The sequence below is a fragment of the Ptychodera flava genome, chromosome 8, assembly GCF_041260155.1.
Source record: "Ptychodera flava strain L36383 chromosome 8, AS_Pfla_20210202, whole genome shotgun sequence".
NCBI lineage: Eukaryota > Metazoa > Hemichordata > Enteropneusta > Ptychoderidae > Ptychodera > Ptychodera flava.
Genome location: NC_091935.1, coordinates 13,427,834 through 13,451,127, shown reverse-complemented (window position 1 = coordinate 13,451,127; position 23,294 = coordinate 13,427,834). Strand labels below are relative to the sequence as shown.

Here is a 23,294-nt window from a genome sequence, read left to right as displayed (position 1 = left end):
AAAAACAAAAAAAACGTCAAGAAAACCGATGATTGCATGCAAAATAAAGCTTGAGATGGAAAACAGTGCCGCTGTTTGGGCCAAACTCTGTCCAGCAGAGACAAGGCGCAACATGGCTGAACTCTTTAACTATTGCGAAATGCATTATGGGTGTGATATTTTAATTTACATATTTCTATATTTTTTAAAAAAAAAAAAACACCAGCAAAAGATGAAGTAACCCATAATACCAGGTCATTCATTTGCATAAGATCTGATGACGCTGTGTATTCCTTGTGGTACACACCTCTTCTCTTTTCTCTGCAGGTTGTATGTTTTACCAGAGAGCGAGGAGTGACCAGAAATACAGATCATCATCTTGAGAACGCCACTTTTGTGTGCAACTGTGGTTGTGATATGGTCTGCTTTCACAAAAGTGATGTTGTGTGTCAATCTGATGGACAATTTCTCTGCATAAATCAAGTATCATTACTATCACCAGGGGTGGAAACAAAAAAAAAACCAGAAAGGAAGAGAAATATCTAAATCAGGTAGTACTGTAGATTAGTTGAACATTTATTGCAAGTTGTCTATTAAAATCAGGAAAAAATTGGCAGTTTTCTTTGATTGAAGGAAGTGTTAGGTTATTCATGGGAAAAGTTCCCCCCCACTTTCACTGGAGGGACAAACATGTGAAAGTTTGTGGTAATTCAAGAAAAGTAATAACAAGAGAAGTGTTAGTTGAGACACAGACAAAGCATTCTTCAAGAATTGAAGGAAGTACATGACAGAGCAACAGGTCATTGATCAGTCGTTTTCAGAAACCGATTCATGTTCAGATCAATGGTATGAAAAAATTCATCCCGGATTGCAGTTAAGATTACTTGTGTGCAGACACACGATTGTGGTGTAGAAAAATACAGCGCCTGTATTTGAGGTTTGGGGCTTCCTCTGACTAGATAAAAAGTTCGGATAACATGATCGCTGACTAAAAATGTTTGGACGACATGATCACTGACTACCGTTGTTGCAGAAGTTTGCTATTTTGGGATCTGATCAATACCTGGTGTTCTGTGAGGTAAGGTGACCTCAGCAGCCAGGAAAAAAAGAGTGTTCACAGATGATCTGCCATCTACCAAAACTTTGCTTCCAGATCTTCCAGATTTGAGACTACAGATTGTTCCTGTAGCCTCTGTGAAAGCAGCCTAGCATGCACATACACACACGCACATACACACACATACATGCAGACACACATGCACACAAGGCATGCACAGTTTGCACGTGCACTGCTTGTATGCAGCCTTCTGGACAGGTAGACGCAAGACAGCCTTGTTTTAACGAGGACACAAGATCCATGGGGCGAGAATATATCGTACCAACATATACAGACAAGACGTGAAGACTATGCTGAACCACCAATCGTTTTTTTTAACCATGATCTCTATCGCTTTCCCTGCCCGCCCCTCCCCCCTCCCATCCTGCTAATTCACATCTAAAGCTGCTCTCCTACGTTGAAAGTAATGAAATAGACGTAAAACATGCAAAAAAAATTACAGCTTACTTTTTCGTAAAACACGAATACTTAACCTTAAAGAGTCATGGTAACTAAATGGTACCGGTACATAGTAAGTAAATGGAACGATAATTACACAAACTTATACTAACTTACGTAATAAATCATAGGCTATTGCGACAAAAAAATTGAAAGGAGAATACTGGTATGTGTAAACTAGAGGTAACGAGGGGCAGGGCTTCCCTGCTACAGAAATTACTTAGCCACTATTCCAAAAACCGAAATATAATATACACTGACTTAGGGCTAACTATAAAGAGGACAATACGATATCTACTTACTTACAACGCTCGTAATCTAGTGCACTTCTTATCGCTATATAGTTGGTACCCCTTTGCTAAAAATCACGTCCTGCTCCAGTCCCTCCCCAGCAAAGGAACATCTTCCTCCCACCCTCGCGTCCCCCATCCCATTTTCCCCCATCCCGGGAAATGAGTAATGTCTGTTTGATCTGACCCCCGAGCCACGTGGGAACCCCATAAAACCTTACTTCAAAGCTGTAATATAATTACAGGTCATCTGAGATTGGTAAAGTGCTAGACACTGCTTACTGAAAAAAACACCAGTGCAGCTGATTATCATAATTTCTTATTTCCACATCTATTTCTTGTCTTCGGCAAACATTATATCAGAAAACTACTGTAATACTCTCCATTCAAATATCATTTAATTGTTAAATTTTTTTGTTTATGGTCTAAAACTGTGAAGATTGTTAGATGGTGACTTCTGTTGGAATGTTAGGAGCAAGGCCTACTGTAATAAAGGACAAGTGTAAGTTTACATAACACAAATCATAGAGTGAATATAGAACTTCATGCAAGAAAATACTCTTTAAATACAGTATGTCTGAAAAAAATGTGCGTCCCAGATACTTCAAAGTCATGCAAATGGTACATCGCACACATACAAATTACGTCTCTCGCTATCATTCTATCTCTCTCTCTCTCTTAAGCTAACATTCTCACTGTAAAGACTGTACAAAAAATTTCCATGTTGCAGTTGATTTAAAAATGGGCATCTGACTGATTGTACTACACATTGCAATCTTGCGTGGAGAAACTCGCTGCTGGTTGGTTTGTCCTGCCGCAGGGGTACACAAAATGGCTGGCCGCTGCAAAGCCTGGCCAGTTTCATCTCGTGTTTCACAACCACAAGGTGAGAAGAGCCTCGGTCTTGACACATGAGAAAATTGGATGCTGATGTGGTGAGAGTTTTCATCCATTGAATACCTGATGATGTTTGTGATCCTTAAAAGTCGCACGAGGCTAGACCGATCTCAGTGGTGCCCGATTCAACCTGCGATTGGAAAACCATACCAGCGGAGCACGCCACATCATTCTGTTTATCACACATACTCTCTCTCTCACTCAGAAGCATCCAGATAACTCTATTAACAGTGAAAACTTGAAGTTGTCATTTTGTTGGCCTTCCGAAAAAGAAAAAAATCAGAGAAAAAAGTTGTTAACAACTACGTTTAAACCTGTAATTGCTTTATAAACTTAAGTAGGTATAAACTCTGAACAAAAAAAAATATAATAATTAATAGCGGTCTATGACCACCAAATGGCACCATAATTGCTTACTTTTGTAAATGAAATGAAAAAAATCTTTTTTTTATGTTTGGTTCTCATATGAGTAATGCTTTTTTAAAAAAAAAATCTTAACAACAATCAATGTACTTTATAATTTTGTTACCGTATTTTTATGAGTGTAATTGATGGGTATGATATGCCCCCTTGTAATACATCTACCCTGCATACATTTATTTGTATCCCTCTGGCCACATTACTCTTGCCCGCTTGTCTTTTCGTTCCGTAAACCCGTTTTTTTATACTATCAGTGTTTAATAACCAGCATTTTACAATTCCACTAAAAAGGCATGATATCCCAAAAAACTCAAACCCTATCTCTACTTATCCCAGACTCACGGATTCTACACACAGAATTATTATTCTTTTTTCATTAACCATAGTTTCTCGACGAGAGAAAAGATGTGTATTTACCATTGACATCACAGGATTTTAAAAGATATTTTTTTGTTTTGTTTTTGTTTTTGTTGAGTCACATCACTTGCACATCCTCAAGTGTCTGGACAACGGGACTACTGAAGATGAGACAGTTAAAAATACGTTCACATGCATAATTGTTTTTTTGTGGTTATTCCAGTTATGGCATGCAAAACACGTGGAACTTCAACACTGGTGGTTCTTCTCTAGCGATGGAGCCCGAGTGTCAAACTGAATGATTTGCCAAAGGAAAATAGAAAGATAAAAGAAAAAAATATTGTCAAAGAAGATTTACATAAATGACATATAAGTTGAGAGTTTAACAGAGTATGATAATAGTTGCACACATAAACCTGAACATATTTTGCCTGAATTTGGTAACATGTCTTCAATACAATTGTCCCTTAGTTCAACACTTTCTGTACATGCGATACTAAGCGGTTGGTTCTAAATGGAAAAATATGCAAGCCAGACGTTCGAAAACAGAAGACATCCAGAAAATGGAAGAAATTACGTCAGTGTGGCATTTTAAATGTTAACAAAGCCAATGCACACTTGCCCACAATTTCATGGATAATTTTAGCAAACTTGGTAATATTTTTTATTTTCATGTTCTTTTGTTTGACCATGTGAAATATCTTATACTGTACACAACTTGGGTCACTTTCTCACTGGCCCTTACCTTTGCAATGAGCTTCACAGTCGCACACATCTTTGCCATCTTACTACACACCATAGTGAGCCGCCAATCTCTCCCGCAGCGGTGGTGGAAACTGGTCTGAAAACCTCTTCCAGTTTTCTTCTCCAACTTGACCTTTGAAGCCATGCAGTATCTGGAACAATCACAGAAATACAGCATCACACAGGGCTGAGGCCATGCTAGCACAATGACTCTGACAAATACTGTGTGGAAGTTGTTGAAAAGCATGTCACATCTGGCTAGTTGGTTCGGCTGCTTTCTCTGTTGAGGCAGTAGATGCCACCAGCAATGATAAAACCTGACCAAATACCTTATATCCGGTATGTACTGCTTCTGAAACACTTTGGTCGTCCATAGAATATTCACAACATGTAAAAACTCAAAAGATTATTCACAGCATGTAAAAACTCAAACATGTCATTATGTCTCGTATATGCCACCTAACTGTGAATGTTACAACGGATCCATTCGGACTTTCTCTTTATTACACTTTGCTGCCTCTCTGTCAGCGTTGAAATCTATGAGCGCGCATCTGAATCACAGGAGTCATATCCGTGGCAGATTAGAAATAACTTCCATCGAAAATTACTCAGAAAGGATGGCGTTTCCGAAAATGGCTGACTGTACACAAAGTACAACCTGAACTGCAAGACAAGAACGTGTTTTGAGGATAGATTTTGAAAATGACCACCCACCTTGAAAAACATCTCCTTCAGATCTTCCTTGGGGTTTACCCATGATGCAACAGCATCACAGAAAAAGATGAAATCCTAGAATGGAATCATGGGAAAAAATGTAAACCAAGTACAGAGAGTGTTGAAAAACAGACTTGGTACTGAAAACATGGGATATTAAAATCACATTGTTAAATTTCACATGGTTGTCTTCTGTTGTGCCAACTGGTTTCAATATTTGAGAATGTTCTCTTCATTTTATTTATGTACACAGAGTTGAATTTGACATCCGTACACATCCCTATGCCTTACGGTATGCATAATTTGATACCATGGGAAGCGCACTTTGACACCCCTGTGCATCCCTATGCCCTTTACTCTCACAGGAGAAGACAACAGAACTCACTTGGACCACACCACCTGGGTTGAGGGTTATCATGCTGGCAATACCCCGGAAAGCGGAGTCCTTCTCTTCGTTATCCCGAATATTTCGTAGAGACGTACACCTAGAAAATGTGCAACACACGGACAGGTTAGGCAGCTCTGTAAACTGGCCTCAATGCAAGGTTAAACACTGAGTAAATATGGTGAAAAACAAACGAAAAAAAGAAAATTTTTCAAAGAAGGGCCTTCTCTGTTTGTGAAACGGAGATGATACATAAACACATGGGAATAAATAGGGCAGAGTCAGGAAGATAGCAACATCTAAAACCACAAGCAGAACCATAAATAATACTGCAGGTTGGATTATTTTCATGTGTAATGGCACTTCTCATAGGTCGTCAATGCCATACATAAGATAACAGAGTAGAGAATGAACAGAAATATAAGTCTTAACACAAACAAGGTAACAGTTATCTATTTGTGAGTAACATAAAACTTTTTTTCCTTCTTCACTCTTCCGGGAAAAAATGTGAATGACCCACAAAAAAAGAATCGGTACACATAAAAATGAAACACTTTTTTTTTCTTAAAAGCATGAGATAATGAAGGAATGAACTTGCGTAAATAAAATAACAAGAAATAAATACACACCACTGCCTGATAAACTGTTGGAGCAGGGGGGCCACTTCTTGAGGACATACGTAACCGAGACGGCCAATTGTAATTGCTACGTACGATATACAGACCCACACGCCAACGCAACAAGGCAACGAGCAAATAAGATGGGAGAAGAAAAAAACAAAGAGAGAAAAAACAACCGATAAACATAACACAATTTTCAGATGAAATAAGATCAGTGATCAAAAACTACGTAACTACAATCAAAACACGCACACCAGGTTGTTAAAAACAACAGCACAAAACTTATGAAAAGGAAAAAATAATTTTATGGTGATGTTAAAATGAAACACTGTAGAGTATTCTGTCAGTTACTGGTATCAAAGCAATGTGTTGACTAAAACTACAGTGGTGTAGAAGGAGAGCATTTTTTTCTTCAAGGAGTTAAAGTATTAGCCACATCTACATGTCTGGTGCTTTGTTTGTCAGGAGTGACACTTCATGCATCCGACAGTGTCTAGGTGTTTCACAGAAAAAAAAAAATTACAGTCCTGAAAATCAAACGTTTACTCAGTCTGGTGAAGGAGAGAGTGAAAAAAACAACATGCAGTTTGATTATACACAGTGTCAGCAGAGGAAAACAGAAGATGATTTCTGAGAAGCTCCTCCCGGTCAAAATAAACAGAGGATTTTTACTGGTAACAGAACATACACATCCCGTAAAAGCCCACCAAAAATGGCAGTGGAAAAAAAAAGAGTTTAATTTTCTTTTGGTAAAGACTGGTTACGGAGCCAGTAACATGCTGGGAGAGGAAAACAGACAAAAAGCAAGGTAATTCTGGACGTAGTTATCAACATCTGCCAGGCACTGTGTTGGATATGCATCTGTCTGTGGTACATAGATGATTGCACTTACCGGTGTTCTCTAGTAATGTCTTTGGTGTGTTTGGCCTGTTGATGATTTCAATAAGCTGCATCAGCACCAGGCTGATGTATGGTTTCATGTCAGCTCCTGGAAGAGAAAAACACCACATCATGGATGAAGTATGTTATGGTGAGAGAATGAGATACAGGTTGTTAGGCGTGTGTGCTGAATGAATATGCCAATAGATTACTTGGAATATTTTACAAAGTGTTGAGATTACTTGGAATATTTTACAAAGTGTTGAGATTACTTGGAATATTTTGAGATTACTTGGAATATTTTACAAAGTGTTGAGATTACTTGGAATATTTTACAAAGTGTTGAGATTACTTGGAATATTTTACAAAGTGTTGAGATTACTTGGAATATTTTACAAAGTGTTGAGATTACTTGGAATATTTTACAAAGTGTTGAGATTACTTGGAATATTTTACAAAGTGTTGAGATTACTTGGAATATTTTACAAAGTGTTGAGATTACTTGGAATATTTTACAAAGTGTTGAGATTACTTGGAATATTTTACAAAGTGTTGAGATTACTTGGAATATTTTACAAAGTGTTGAGATTACTTGGAATATTTTACAAAGTGTTGAGATTACTTGGAATATTTTACAAAGTGTTGAGATTACTTGGAATATTTTACAAAGTGTTGAATGCCTGTGAAGCAGGCTGAAGGGGTCATACACTTGTAAACTCTTAACAAACTTCATTTGATAATTTGACGAGGGAGGTATGGTCCATAGGCATCAGGGTCATTTGGTTGACCTGTTTTAATACTATGTGGCAAGTTGGTAAAGATTGCATGTTGGTGTACTACTGTAGAACAACTGTACTGTGGTACTACTGTAGGTATGTGTGTGTGTGTGTGTGTGTGTGTGTGCGCGTGCGCATATACATGCGTTGCATGCTAAAAAGGTTAGCTGAGACAACTAAATACTCAATACCGATTTACTATGGAAGGCAGAATGGAACACCTGACTACCCAAGCAGACTGTACTTCAGTGAACTATATTAACCCTTTGAACCCGGCTCGGACATGAATGTCCGATGACATCATAGAGTACCAGGGGGTCAGGGTGCAAAGGGTTAACAGAAACATTTCTCTAAGAAAGATTACAGATTTGTAAAGACAAATTTAATACTATCAGTCAAAAACTTTGCAATCACATCAAAGCTGTTCATGTAAACCTTGCCATATTCACAAACCCAGAGTGAGTGATCATAAACGTTTACACGCTTTACAGATGTCAAAACTGAATGGCGCCCTCACAGTCTGATGTGGCAAGCTATCCTGCACAGCTCACTGTAAAGTTTCCTTTCACCATAATTAGAGTAATTTAGGTTCGGATGTGTGTTACTTGGCCATAAATGATTAAACCTTAGGAATGTACTGGGAGACAGACCAAGAAATAATCAAAAGATTAACTCTAGGGGTCCAACTTCACTTTGTTTTCCGTGGATAACTAATCTTGTTCTTTGAGGAAGTCCCAGATGTAGGACAGATGCTATTTTACTTTGCAGGTTAAGGTACAATATTGATGATTTCAATGGCAACTGACTGAAATTACAGACTATAATTACACAGAAAAATGGGGATTTAGCAATGTAACCTGATAGACAGACAGAATATATCATTGACAGTAGGCCATCCCTTTACATGGGAACAAGTTCAGATTCTCATGTCATAAGGTGATATACGTGTGAGAATTGGGTCAGTGTCACTAAGCATCTACTTAGGAAAAAGACCATTGGATATTCATTTAATGCAAAACTATACCTGTACATTTGAGGTGAAGAGGGAATCTGTACTCACAAAGAAATCAAAGATACAAAAGACATGAAAATCTGGAAGTTTTCACTATGTTCTGGTTGCCTACACTGTACTGTGTCAATGAAAATGTAGGTTTGAATTTGCTGTCATTTTTTGAGTCGACTCTCTAATATCAGGGGAGTGAGTCCTGTGGTTGTAACCTCCTTGGTTAAAATGTCAAAATATTACAGACATGACAACAAATGTGGCCAAAGTTAGACATATTTGAAGCCAAGCATGATTGACAAGATTGCTTATTTTCACAGAAAAGTGATAAATTAACACAGAAAGGGAGATTTTGATTCCTAACTAAGATATCCAGTTAAGGTATAGACTTACCCATTTGCATTGATATTTCACCTATTGCCCATGTGGCATTATTGCAAACTGATATAAACTCTGGATTTAGATTCTGACCTAGAATTGGCAGGAAGTCACCTGGATTATAAGAAAAAAGACAGAATGTTACTATGGTACCTAGATTGGCAATTCCGTCTTTTAAACTGTAGTATCCTTCATTAATTATGGCATGAACATTGTTCTTCATAATATTTTATGAAAATTGAAGTTTGAGAATAAAATATAGCTTGCCCATCTTTATATCAAGGCAAGTTATGAATCATACATGTTATGACACAAAAAAGGTGTGCTGAGGTTTCAAATATACAGCTTTAACACATTCCATGACCAAGTAAAATGATAAAGACTTCAACTCTTTCTTGGCAAGATGAGGTGACACTTACATGTTATAAAACCTCACGTTGACATTAAATGAAAGCTTCCTTTGGCTAAAGAAATGCAAGTGTATCAAAGTTCCTGTATACATTAGATCAATATATGAGCTGATAATACAACGCTGCCATTGAGATAGGCTACCATTACAGTAACACACAATGAAACCAATGAGACATTAATATTAATCTTCATTACTGGCAGCATAGAACTGGTTGCCACTTACCTATACTTGGTTTCACATGCTGGAAACATGCTTTTGTGAGATCTCCGAGCAATGCAAATGAACTCTGTCGCACTTCTGGCATTTTGTCCTGAGACAGGAGAAAAATTTGTTATGACAGCAACAATGAATACAATAGTAGGGCACTGATTTTGGAAACCAAACAAATAACTGTTCAGCCATGACCTTTCACTTATTTATTGACTTCAGACGTTATTATATGTTGTTCTCTTGTTTCCAAACAGTCAATTCAACAAAAAAAATGAATAGATTTGTTTGGTGCCCTCCCCTTGACCAGTCAATGGGTCTTTACACCACGACACGCAGCATTGGCCATACTTAAATATTTTGGACTATTCTGTCACACTACATTTGGCCGCATTTACAATTTTTGGACTGTTCTGACACAATACTGCAAAACATTGCGTTCAATCAGAGCTGCAGTAGAATTCAACAGCTTCCTACAAAGTTGTGTATTTACTATTCGCTATGAAAGGTACCCTTGTGGCCATTCGGATTATCACTGGGACCACAATTTGGCCCTTGAATTCACACTATCTGGAGACCTGCGACACACCCTTATTCTGAGGCAGCATCAATAAAAAGCCTACAATCATACATTTGAACCTTTTAACCACTATTTCTACATTACAGGGCTGATCAGCTCAAAGAGCTTATTCTAGTGTGTGTATGAACATCATACACACACAAAATATATTCACTTTCACACAAACATCCTGCTTAGGGATTTCATTAAAATGAAACAGCAGCCATGCTTCTGAGGCACGCCAAGACAGCATGAGCTATGCCGATCCACACCTTCATAAGTCCCATCTCTGCCGAGCCTGGAGATATTTTGTGTGTAGTAAGTTTCGAACAAGTATTGAATCACTGTGCAATTGAGGCTATGTGTATATTATAGTTATATTCTGGTACAAAATAGAACTAGAAGTATATTATAGATAGGACAGATGGCTATAGTCGAACATGATTACACATTAGAATCTACATCAGGGCCAACGACACATGCATTTGCTCTGCAGGTCATGACCTTTCTGAATTATGAAGACAATTTGATAAAAGAGAATGAAAGATAACACAGTCCTGCAAAATTTTCTTCTTGTTTGACTAAACAAAATAATTACAATTTCTGAAAAGACTAACGGGTGGAATAAAATATAAAATAAAATTGCATGTCCTGGACTGGCCGAAATAGTGGAACAAATTTTAGATTTTAGATCGGTAAATTGAAAGAGCCTCATTTTACTAAGAGGTGACACTCCTACAGGGCATTGACAAAGTGGTTTCTGTGATGTACTGACAACGAATCAGAGCTGTGATTATCAAGAACAGGCCATCTTGACACAAAGGTAATACAGGATTTACACGAGGAAAAGATTGACGCTATGATTTAACGCCTGATTAGGAAAAATTGCGTTAAGTTTTCAGAGATCTTGTGAGTACGGAAATGTTTCGACAATCTCGCTGTTTATCAATATCACATGCAATTTTCGGTAACGATCGCCTGCTATGGTGAAACACAGCATGAATAGAGATACGAATGCTGGGGAGTATCATTCAATAGCTAGTCTTTTTTAAGGGTCTATCGATGAATTGACTGATTTTGTTCCTTGAGTGAAGGGGAATCATGAGGTTGGTTAGTGTCAGTTAGGGCAGGCCTACCTTGTACTGGTCATGTCCCTGGTCTACATCCGTATAAACGTACTAATAAGAAGAAACAATAAGGCAAATTCAAGGTAATAAATTAATGAATAAATGAATAAACTATCTAGATGGATGGAAAAATATCCACCATAACTTGGATGCTCGCGAATCTTCCTTTCCTAACTCTGTTTTACGTATGATAGCAGGAATGAAGAATACGCGCTGGTGATATGTAGCTATAATTGACAAAATTACGTTTTGTCAATTATTCATGACTACCTAATTCAAGGTGGGATAGTCGGCGTGAAAAGGTGTTTCTCATGCTGTCCTGGCGTGATTGGGGAGTGACTTGGCCAGCCAGGCTGTTTGATTTTAACAAGCTCTCCCTTACCTGCATACACTGAAAAAGCAGGGTCATGATGTTGCTCCTAGCGACTAGACTCTCGATATGGTGTTCCAGGCCCTCAGCTAGACCACTCAGTAAATCTAACGCCACAATCATGAAATCTTTGTCTGGTGGCTCAAACTGATCAGGATGGGTGGTTGAGGCCTGCAACAGATCAAACAAGTCCAGTGAATGATTAGAAATACGCAACCCTTTCACCCCCATGATTAATGTTCACCAGTCCAATGATCTCATTCAGAATTGTGAAGTCTGATGAAACAAAGGGCAGGCCCAGTATCAGCAACATGCATTTTAGGCATACTCAGGGTTCTTTACATGGGAATTTTGGTCACTCCTCTATTTTTGAGTGATCTATTCATAATATGTTAATAAATGAACAAAATAATATATTGTCAACAAAGGGATATGCAATTATAAATTGTTATGTAAATTGTCATCCCTCTGGTTTCCACGGCTGTGGAGAGCACTGATACTGGAAACCTCAGTGCAATCATCTTTCTCAAAATGGCTCATCAAAGAGTAAATTTCTACAGCTTATTTATGTGACTTGCAGCTTCTACAAGATTAACTTGTTGAAACATTCAATTGAATTGTATTTGATGCTTGCCACAAAGTGCAACTCATGCCGCTGAAAGTTTAATCAGCTGAGTATGGCAGCTTTTCTTTTTTTAGATTTCTTCTTACTGAAGAACATGGCACACAATTCACAGAGTGCTTTTCCAAATGCAGGCTTTGTATGGTTTGTATTTCTTGTCTTTCATGGTAAAATTGGGGGTTTCTGACAAAGTCTAACCAATTCATTGCTGCTCAAACACTCTCAAATTCAGCTTTGAGTAACACGACAAGATGGAAACATACAACATGCATAAATACACAATACCACAAGTAGCTCCTACAGCCATATGGGAGGCAGAACTTTCATCATCATTACTACAGGAAATTGTGAAATCCCTATTCCACTCACCACTATCTGCGTGAGAGTTTTCTCAACCAGCCTGACACATCTCTGAAACACGGGCTCACAGTACGGCAAGAATCCTGATTGTAAAGCGGTGGCAACCGACGACAGACACTCCAGCAACGGGAAAAGGTCCTTGTCCTCATCCTTCAGAATGTTCCATTTGGTTATCAGGGGTGGCATCAGCAAGTTGATGTATTCCTAGGGTACACGCAGGAAAAAGATAAAATTGTTAAATGCTAATTCTAGACAAGCAGGGGTGCATTTGTGTTGCTTCTGCCAATCACAATACATGAGAGCAACTTGACTGTTTATTTACATATAAAAATGTCTGAAATGATGAGTAAATATGTAAAAAAAAGATGAATAAATAATATTATATCGATAAATGAATAAACATGCAAGTTCATTCTTGATAATTTTTATCAGACCTGGTGATTATAAAGGATACAACTACACCTGAAAAAGGCTTCAGAATGGTGGAAATCAAACAATTCTTATGTAACCCTACAGTCAAACGATAATATGTTACGTTTTCTAGTGATACTTCAACAAATCAGCTTCAGGGAATGTCTAAATGCCATTTTTGACCTACCGCTTTGTTTAGGTGGTGTCCTACAGAGTCAGCCAGCGTGCCGATGGCATCATAGAGAATCAGTAGATTTTTATGCTGGTACTTGCTGAATGCAAAGACCAGGGTCTGCAGGATAAAACCCAGGTATGGAACCAGCTCTGTGCACGCCTCTTCTTCCAAAGTTGCAAATGCACTGAAGGAAATGATAAAGTCAGCACAGTGTTAGAGTTACAGTGCAAGCATTAGTTCCTTGGAGTCATGTCGCGTTGGCTACACCAAGATGTCTGACACTAGAGGGCGCTATCTGAAAACACATGTTAGGGGAGGGGGAGGAATAATCGGTGTGGTTGATAAAGTACTTGCAGCACAAAGCTGTCACAACTACAACATACTTGAGTCTTCCCAAAGGTAAATATTTGTGTTACTTTTCCTCCTGTAACAAAGTATAAATATAGTCCTGTGCAACAATAGAACAAACAATGTGTGAGATTGGTTGTTTTCAAGGACAAAGCCAAGTTAGACATCATCAAGGTTTGGGTAAGATTGGCCACATTTTACCCATAAGACCAATGTGCAGTGGTTCAATCAACAAGAGTATGGGTGTCTTACCTGCATGCTGCTTCCTGCACCCTTTTATTGCTGTCCAACACTCTCTTTAAGAGCTGAAAGAATACAACATGGCAAATCTACAGGTCAGCACAGACATGGATCAGAGGTGTCAAGTTATATTGAACTTCACCTGTCACAAATCTTATTGACTTGGAAACCTGTTTTATGTAATGCTATATATTTCCATAGATTGAGTCTTCATTTGACAAAATTTCTTTTGTCCTGCAGTGTTATACATGAAAATGATATCTTGTGACGAGAAAGTGCCCCTACATGTAATATAAAGTAGATATCACAGAAGTTGTATAGGATTTTCCGTGAACTATTTATAAACATGAGATTTTGAACAGATTTTACTTTTGAAGGAGCCTAAACTATTTGTAGCAATATTATGCCACAGACTGAGAAGACAGCAAGTACAATCATGGATGCTGTGTTATCACTTGTAAATAGCTCTGCTAGAAAGAATTTAACCTGTTCATCCCCAATTCCCTGTAAACAGGTCCACATTTACCATCGATAACAATGGGATCGGGCCAAACCACGGTGGTGAAAGAATTAAAGCAAAGCTTTGGCTGCCACACTTTTGTCCTAATACACACTCAGCATGTAAATGACCGGAAAAGACTCTTTCTCCATCTAATCCAAGTGTATACCTGGGAATTCGGGACACGGATTTTGGAAGGCCTTACCTCGGTCATGAGGGGTTTGAGAAACAAGTCATGATTCTGGCTGACCACCCAGTGCGCATATCGGCTCAGAGTCCAGCATGTGATAGACCGCACCAGCGCTTTCTTGTCGGACAGACACTGGATCAGGAATGGGATGAGTTCCGGCAGGTGTGGAATCATACCATTCATACAACCTGAGATACAACAAAGGAAATAAAAAAAAAATAATTTCCTTGATGATGCGGAACAACTCACAAGTACTTCCTAAGACATGGATATCACTTTACTTAAATTCAAGTTTGATCAATGCAGCATTGGCTCAATCAGGATCTCGTTGATGCAAGACAATTTCACACATTACAGGTGATGGTATTGGGCAGACGTAAAGAAAATTCCAGAAATTCCTATATTGACTCAGTTTGAAAGTTTCTGGCCACATGGATGGATATTGTCATTACTCACAGTCAGACTTAGCTTAACATCCAATATACCAAATTGTGACCTGGGATGAACTGTGTTCTGTACAAAATAGCACAGGTGTCTACAAATTATTTAGAACGACATTCCATTAACTTGAATATACTGAGCACAACTTTCAAAATATCTAAGTAGCAAATGTTGACTTTGCAAATGGTTTATTGTCCTCACACCTGATCCTCACTGGAGTCTTTTGTCATAAAAATTCCTGAATACACAAGGGATCATATACGATTTCAGTAAAACCCTTAACAAAGTGGCCAGCAAGATGAAATTTTTTTTTACTTTTGTTTCAAATGGCTTGGGAAAAAAACTGCTTCTGCATCAGGAAACCATTATGCTGGAGTATAATCACAATACAAGGTGGATCGTTTACCTTCAGCGATGGCACCGAGCACAAGGATTCCAGACTCTTTGACTTCCCACTCCGGATGGAACAGGGTTTGTTTTAAAATTGGCAGTAGGGTGGGTAGGAGTTCGTCTCGGAACACATTGGCCAACACGTCCAGGGCAGCTGCTGAACATTTGCCTGGAAAGGAAAGGAAAACCATCTGATGCGCAGTTTTTCAAAGTAAATATTTTCATTTATATAAAGTATGTTGAGAGCAATGTCTGAGAATGCAAATCAAATGATGAGTCATTATCAATGGCGGATATTCATTTGTCTAAACTTCAGCATAATTTATTACTTGCAGCAGCAATGAGAGGTTTACAAGGAAAGGTCAAATGTTAGGGAAAAGTACCAAGCAAGGCTTTACCTTCAAGCAAAGACCATAGAACACTACGGAAAACTTGTCCTAGAACTTGTCCTAATGAACACTCACAATTACTATCTTGTGGTATTTTGAACTCTTTTTACAAAGTCCTGAACTTCCAATTCATATCCATGGAAAGAAATAATTGGCCTGGTTGATAAAACCTTTCAATACAAGGAAATCCATGAACCAACATGGACGAGTGAATAGGACAAATTTAAGAGTTGAATCATCTAATGTTCACAATTGCAAGTGTCCTATGGGGGCAAGTTAAATATTGCAAATGAGTAATCTCTTTTCAACAGACAAGTCCAGAAAAGTATGATACTCACGTAAATTCCAGTCAGAGAGGGCGTCATCATCGTCCATTCCATCAGAATCTGAACCCTCCTGAAAAGAAACCATTTGAAATTTCAAGTTATGGAAATAGCTGTGATGTGTATTCAGTCACTATGCATGCTACATGTCCATCATGGTAATGTGTGTCATTTTCCAAGGGACATAAAATACAAAAATACCGTCAATGACGCTGTACCTTCTCTAATGTGTGGCCAGGTCAGGTAATTGGTTGTTGGCATGGAGTTGTTGGTAAATAGTTGATGATGTAGGGGCATGAGGTGGGATATGGACCCAAAGAACCCAAAAGATGATTAAATACATCAATCAAAGAAATTCTAAGCTACTGTATAAACTGCCTAAAGATAGTTCAATGTGGAAAAAAGTTAAACATTCAGAAATAAGAATTAACAGTCCAAAATAGTAATGACGCACTTCCTTACTGACCTGAGTGCATGTGAAATACACAACCTGGCATCTGTAAATAGAATGTATACAAGTGATCATTTCCAGTCACTTTTAACTGTTTTTAATGGATTTTCCAAAGAGTCCTGTGGAAATGATGAAAAACGCCTATCTGGTCTTGTGTTTGTATAACCTCATGGCTGATAATTGTCATAGTATTGAAAAAAAATTGAAAATGAAGAAATTACTGTTTTTAATAGGCATATTTTCCTTGAAATACATGACCGTGTAAAGAATATATGCTAAAGTGTTTAAGAGTAAATTTCTTTTCAAAAAATAATTTAATTTGTGACCAAAGGATTTTTATTCTTTGAGTTTACAAATTCAAACATTGCAATTTGTTCAATCATCTTGTGCAGTGCAAAATTTATAAAATGACTGAATAACAAAAAAATTGGCAGAATTACAGTCTTTGTGGTGTAAAATTATGGGTTGACATCACGATAACTGTTAATCTGTTTGAAGTACTAATATACTATAATTTAAAAAAGAAAAATTCATGCAGAAACGGTAAAATATATTGTCAGCAATGTAGTGTTAATTTTGACTTTACATCAAAATATGCCTTTGCTGGATACCAAATATATAGGGCGAAATATCAGCCATGTTCAGCAAAATCCACACAACAGCATTGATCCTTTTCTAATTTGATTTGATTTGCTTATGTTATCCTTGTATGACAGTCAGATGGAACTTGAACAAAACACAGTGAATAAGTATGCTGTAAATGAAATGGTGTGGCTGCATCCACATGCAGCAATAGGAGTGCCTTTGTCTCTCACCCCTCATTTCCAACCTGTCCCATCCCTGAAAAAATAGTTTGGTCTTATATTTATAATGTTAATAATTTCTGTATTTGTTAAAATGTGCGCATCTCAAAAACTTTTGATCATAAACATTTTCATTGTTTTTTATAGCTGACCAATCAGTTAACCTGTTTATTTTGAATATTTGCGCATTTCTCCTCAGTATTTGACATTTTCTGAATACCTTCTTATTCAGTTTGTCATTTTCTAAAAGTTTAAATGCTCCATTGTGTGGTCAAGCTTTCCACAAGCATCAAATGTGGTACTTCATATAGGAGGGTCTGCCTCTAGAGGGCGGGCATCATGAACACTCCTGTGTTTGTTGGTTAATTCCTCCACGCAAACTTCTGATTGTACTGTAAACATTGAACATGGCCGACGTCCGATTTCCTGTCTAAAACTTTCACTCATTTTCGTTCATATGACTCTGAAACTCCAGGAAACGATTGGGAAGAAAGGGTTATCTTGAAATATTGAGGTACTCGCCGATATTTTGCAAAATTAAATGAGAAAAAATGCAAGGAAAATGCCGACAGGCTTACACAATGACAGTTTTCAGACTCGGAGGCATATGATCATCTCTGCAGATTATGCAACAGGCCCAGATCACGTGAGGCCATGAGGGGATATCCACGCAACTCAGTACCAAACACTAGCGCTCACAGAGTGAGCAAACACAAAGTGAGTACCCCTAACGTCAGCTCAGTAGTCTGTAATAGATTGTAGTCAACTAAAAAACCTTGGAGAAAGGCTTAACACTGTGGCTATGCCGCTAAGTCCCTTTTGATGTTTTGATTTTTGTCATAGCTCAAAATCGTTCTCCCACACCTCAACCTGAGCCATGAACACCCCCACCAGTTTATGATATGACCCATCACAGTGGCATGCCGTCAACGGATCTTGACAGACGGAAGTCTTGACAGACGGAAGTTCTTGACAGCAGCATATTGGTTTTCAACTCTAATACCTTCTCTGTCTATAAATAGACACGAGAAGGTAACAAGGGGATCATCATGGGAATATGACAACAAGCCACGCGTCTTATCTTTTTTCTTCAGTATTGCTAAAAACGAAGAGTACACATTAACCCATTTCCTACCAGGTACGTCACTTGCAATCTGTCAAGCCAATAACAAAGCTATTGAGCCAAAATCTACACCAGTTTTCACTTCTTGGCATGCATGTCATAGCAGGTTTTGTCAGTAAATATCATGTATACGGTATCTATGTTTTCAAGGGCCTTACAAAATGTTCAAGTCTTTGATAAAATGCACCATATGGAAAATGTTACAACTGACTTGTTTTAACCAACTTCACCTGATTGTCACGTGGTTGAACTTGGCAGGGCTAACCCCGCCCACTCTTATCATGATACTTTGCATAAAATAAATTATAATATACAGTAATATTTGTGGGGAGATGCATAGAGTAGATACAGACTGTCAAAAACCCTATCAGCCAAACATCTGTAGGAAGAAACATTATGTAGCACATAATGTAACATACTGTCACTGGTAACACCCACTCAGTGATATTTTAACTCCTAATGAACCCATGCTTCCTGCATTCACTAGAAATATTAACATAATGCTTTCAAAATCCCTCAATTAAGTCACTAATGGGATCAAATTGAGTTTTAATATGCTTATTCAACACTTTTATTACGTAACATTACTTTTTCTTTCTATTTAAGCTGAAGAGAATTGAAGTTGGCATTCAGCTGTCAAGGTGATAGAGTATAGGCATAGAATAATTGATTTCTAACTTTCAAGGGAAATACAAGATATCCATTGTTAATCAATAATGGTGTAGTTAAGAAAAGTTTTCCCCTAATGAGATGTCACACAAATTTGATATTAAATGCACTAGTCGGTAACAGACAACATGAAACAAATCACCTATTGTGAAAGGATTTTAAGAAGCCCTCAACACATTACCATGGTCTTGAGACGATATCTTGTCAAGCATCACAGCCATGCAAAGATGCTGTTAAGTCTCATTCAGCGCAGAAAATGGTCTGGAGGGACAACGGAATAACATCCATGCAAACATCGGGGTTCTACACAAGGCGATTTTGAGGGGTTGGCCATCCCTCAGGTTTTTTGAGTGACCTATTCATATTTTGATACCCATACCAAGGAACATGTTTTCACAACAAAGGAATATGCAAATCACGTATTGATATGTAAATTGACCACCCCTCTGATTTTCAAAGCTGTGGATAAAACTGAAACATGTCCTGGAAGACAGAGGGTCCAAATTTACAAGGTTAACTTTATCTTTGGAATTTGTTCGCCTTTTGAAACTAGCCACCTCAATGAAAGAGGAACTACTGGTATAGAGCATTCTTAATAAAGGTAATTCTGCAATATCTTGCATCAGAGTGAGGAAGGCGGCACATCTTTTATATTTGTTTTCACTTGAGTGGAAACACTCTTGAAGCCAAGCTCCTTCAAAGTCATGTTTATAGAAAAGATGTTGTGTTTATTCTGAAACCAATGATTGCCGTTTCTAAAGAGAACAGGTAGGACTTTAACATTAGGAAATGTTTGTGCAAAGGGTAATTTCCATAGTCTGTTGGACATCACTTTTTCTTCCTCTTTTTTTATAATGTGGAAGGGTGAAGAGGAAGTAGTTAGCAGACCTACCTCATCATCTTCAGTGTGCTGTTGGGAGTGTGTACGTGATTTGTGAAAGCGTGGTTTGATGTCCTGTTCACTGTCTGGGATTGTCTCGTCTTCCTCTACGTCCCCTTTGAGGAGAATTATGTCGATTTCTGAATACTTCATACCATTCACAAGGACCGGTATCAACCTGTCGAAAGAAATGGCAAATTTTTTTTTATGTCTGTCCAGTTTTTTCTTTGAAGAGTGGCTGTTGAAGAAATCTGAACAGACATGTACTCCATTTAATGATACGGTGGACCCCACCTTTGACAAAACTATGATACATGGAAATAAACTTTCTTTCAATTTCTACCTTGTCAGGAGCTCGACACCCCTGCACACTGACAACATTGTGGGGCTGATGTGCCTGTTAAAATAAAATAATACAAAAAGACTCCCTAAGTTGCTGTTAATAGTGACCATTGACCAATCAGATATAACCTACCGACCACCCTGCACATCAGCAGACATTGTGCTGGCTGTAGACTTCAATACAGCCATACTGACACTGGATTCACATAAAGCTCACTGATGAAGTTTTTTGGGAACTTCACAGGTGTTCAAATATCTACATATGCCTTTGTTTTTCCACTGCATCACACCTGGCTTCTCTATAGAAGCACAGAATTGAATATCCAATGATGGTGCATACCTTGGCAAGTGACCACTCAGGACCTCTTTACAGATGGGTTGCTCTGCCAGTGTCAGCCAGAACTCACAGGCTTCCAAAGCCACAATATCATCCGAATCCTGAGTCCTCATTAACATGTACTGGTTAGACAAGGCAACAAAAGAAAATGTCATCATTATTAATTGTAGAGGAAATTTGATCAAGTCTATCCAGATGTTGTTTCAGTGAAAAAACAGTGGCAAACACGTTGTGAATTTGTGCTTGGCTCAAAGGGTTAAATTGCAGGTTTGACTCTTGCCTTCTATTTTGGGATATTTTGTTATGTGAATTCTGAGACTGAGAGCCAAATGAAGCAAGTTAGTATATTCTGAGCATGGGCACAGACAGATGCACTGGTTTGACACTAGGCAAATATTGGCTTGTGCAGCATACCCCGAAGAAGAAGACAAACATGGGTTATAACAAATATGCCAAAAGATGGCTTCTTTATCCCTGAACAGACTCCCATCCCTTTTATCTCTTTTGCTCAGTCTTTTTCCAATTGTATTGGATGGTGTTGTCAGACCACAACACTGTAAACTGGGTATGCAAACGATCAGTTGCCATACACAACATCAGCAGAGTGGATCGTCATGAGCCACCACAACTCTTTACCAAGTTCCACATTTTGACATAAACCTGTCAGGTAAATTTTTTAAAACGCTGAATAACACTGACACAATGTTTTTTTTAAAATTTCATTGCTATCACTGGAAACCATAATGAAGTATAAGTGTAGAATGGTTCTATCAAAAGGAACAAAATGTTTTCGCAAAAGTTGGCAATATTCAATCGGACAATTTTTGTACTAATGACCGAATCAAAAACACTGACAATTTTCATCTATGATTGGGGAAATTACAAAACAATATAATACTAGAAAGCATTTGCAAGCAAAAGCGAAGTTCCAGAGACCAGAGCAGCGGAAGAACAAGAGAATGTGTGACAAAGATAGGTGCAGAATGAAAGAGTGCTTTGGATTTTAATATTCAGGGCTGATAGCAGTAAACACCAATACAACTAAAAGCAAGGCAGTCCGGGGAATTATAGTACACAGATTACAAATGCCTACATATACGGTAAAAACGCAACAGATACATACGGGGGCGACAACGCACGGAAATGTTTATCAGACGACATTCTCGCGAGCCAGAGCAATAATTTTCGCTCCGCTGACCAACGCAAAAATCAATCGCTTGACGGGTAGCGCTGAGTTGTTGCCGTAAAGAGGCGTGTGATTTACGACGATGATCAGACGAGAGGAAACATCGGACCTAGGCCGTTGAAATTGAGCCACATGCATTTTCATTTGATTAAAAGCACAGACTAAAACAATTTTCATTGCTATGTCGCTGTTTTCACAAGATACTGACCGTTTGATCTTGGAAAGTTGAGTTGCTTTTACGTGCAGCCAACGCATGCCGGAGCGTGACGTATGACAGACAGTACGTTCACTATGAATGCCTGGCTCTGCATGGCAGGGCTGTGTGTTACCGGCGTTAAACGGCCTCCCACCACAGCCCCGCAGACTGATATAGGAAAAACCGCTGGTGACTCCTCAGAAATACGGCGGGCAGTTTCTCCGCCAAAACAGCCGATTTTGAGTCCAAATTTTGCATTGATCATAGTTTTCGAGCACACCCACCTCGCCTAGGTACACGATGTGCCCAGCCGCGCTTGTAAACTTAAAGAAACCCTAATTTTCTGTCTCTGTGCGGGCGAAGCGAAATACACCGCCATTGTTAATGTCATTCAACCCATGAGCATTCGGGCGAAACAGTATAGCGCCACGTACGGCGAGTATTTAGAGAAAAATAAATTCAAAAAGCAACAAAAAACAAAGCGAAAGAAAGCTAGAATTATTAATAACTGAACGCAATATGATAGTTGAGCAATGCCAAATAAAAAATAAATAAATAAACACACAAGAAATGCCCGTAAAACCCGTCTGAGCTGAGCGATGACGTCATAAGCGTGTCGCAATGCATTCTGGGTAATTAAGGTGAAATTTGTGTATAGCATGTTCTATGGTAGTAATACCGGAAATAGAGAAAGAAAGAAAGAAAGAAAGAAAGAAAGAAAGAAAGAAGGAAAGTGAGCAAAAACTAACAGTTCCAGAGCTGGTCTCTGGAACTATATAAAATTATTAAACTACAGCAAAAGAAGTTAAAATTTCAACCACGGTGATTCTTAAATTTTACATTTATAACAACTTCAATAAGGTAGTCTTTAACCATTCGCACAGCTCTTACCTCCACAATGTTGGCCATGTGGGGGATCAGACGATCCATACGGACTTCCAACAGCATCACCAGTGCTCGGCAAACATTTTTGCGAACTTCAGCGTCTTCATCCGAAGCCAGTTCAAATAAATTCTACAAAGAGGAGAACAAATATTGCAGGTACGTGTATATTAAAAGTGTTCAAATCTAAGGCTAAATACCATGACCTAAAAAGCTGCCCTATGGAACTGGAGATTAATGTTGTCATGGCGACAATAAAATTTTTCATTTTCATTTTTTAAATTTAATTTCAGGAACTAATATTTCTAAAAATATCTAAATGGCTTACAAATGCCCAGCTTATACATTTCACAGGAGAAAACTTC

The 23,294-nt window shown here is 38.3% G+C and overlaps 1 protein-coding gene across 2 annotated transcripts in view; it reads right to left on the bottom strand.

Annotated features, from left to right (window-relative positions):
• Nucleotides 1–2,206: 2,206 nt before the first annotated feature.
• The window catches only part of LOC139138541 (transportin-1-like), a 42,492-nt gene continuing 21,404 nt past the window's right edge, over nucleotides 2,207–23,294 (bottom strand). The window contains exons 6-24 of one of the 2 annotated variants that reach the window (XM_070706958.1): nucleotides 22,939–23,061; nucleotides 20,669–20,787; nucleotides 19,999–20,164; nucleotides 16,076–16,133; nucleotides 15,365–15,517; nucleotides 14,533–14,705; nucleotides 13,841–13,893; nucleotides 13,253–13,424; nucleotides 12,664–12,858; nucleotides 11,685–11,843; nucleotides 11,312–11,353; nucleotides 9,632–9,719; nucleotides 9,013–9,111; nucleotides 6,854–6,949; nucleotides 5,971–6,046; nucleotides 5,342–5,441; nucleotides 4,957–5,031; nucleotides 4,244–4,394; nucleotides 3,178–3,792 (exon numbers count right to left, since the gene is read on the bottom strand). In XM_070706958.1, the coding sequence (XP_070563059.1) occupies nucleotides 4,287–4,394; nucleotides 4,957–5,031; nucleotides 5,342–5,441; nucleotides 5,971–6,046; nucleotides 6,854–6,949; nucleotides 9,013–9,111; nucleotides 9,632–9,719; nucleotides 11,312–11,353; nucleotides 11,685–11,843; nucleotides 12,664–12,858; nucleotides 13,253–13,424; nucleotides 13,841–13,893; nucleotides 14,533–14,705; nucleotides 15,365–15,517; nucleotides 16,076–16,133; nucleotides 19,999–20,164; nucleotides 20,669–20,787; nucleotides 22,939–23,061 (2,055 nt within the window). In that variant the 3' untranslated portion in view covers nucleotides 3,178–3,792; nucleotides 4,244–4,286. Of the gene's footprint in view, nucleotides 3,793–4,243; nucleotides 4,395–4,956; nucleotides 5,032–5,341; nucleotides 5,442–5,970; nucleotides 6,047–6,853; nucleotides 6,950–9,012; nucleotides 9,112–9,631; nucleotides 9,720–11,311; nucleotides 11,354–11,684; nucleotides 11,844–12,663; nucleotides 12,859–13,252; nucleotides 13,425–13,840; nucleotides 13,894–14,532; nucleotides 14,706–15,364; nucleotides 15,518–16,075; nucleotides 16,134–19,998; nucleotides 20,165–20,668; nucleotides 20,788–22,938; nucleotides 23,062–23,294 lie in introns of both variants that reach the window. The other variant, XM_070706959.1, reaches the window with a different exon arrangement.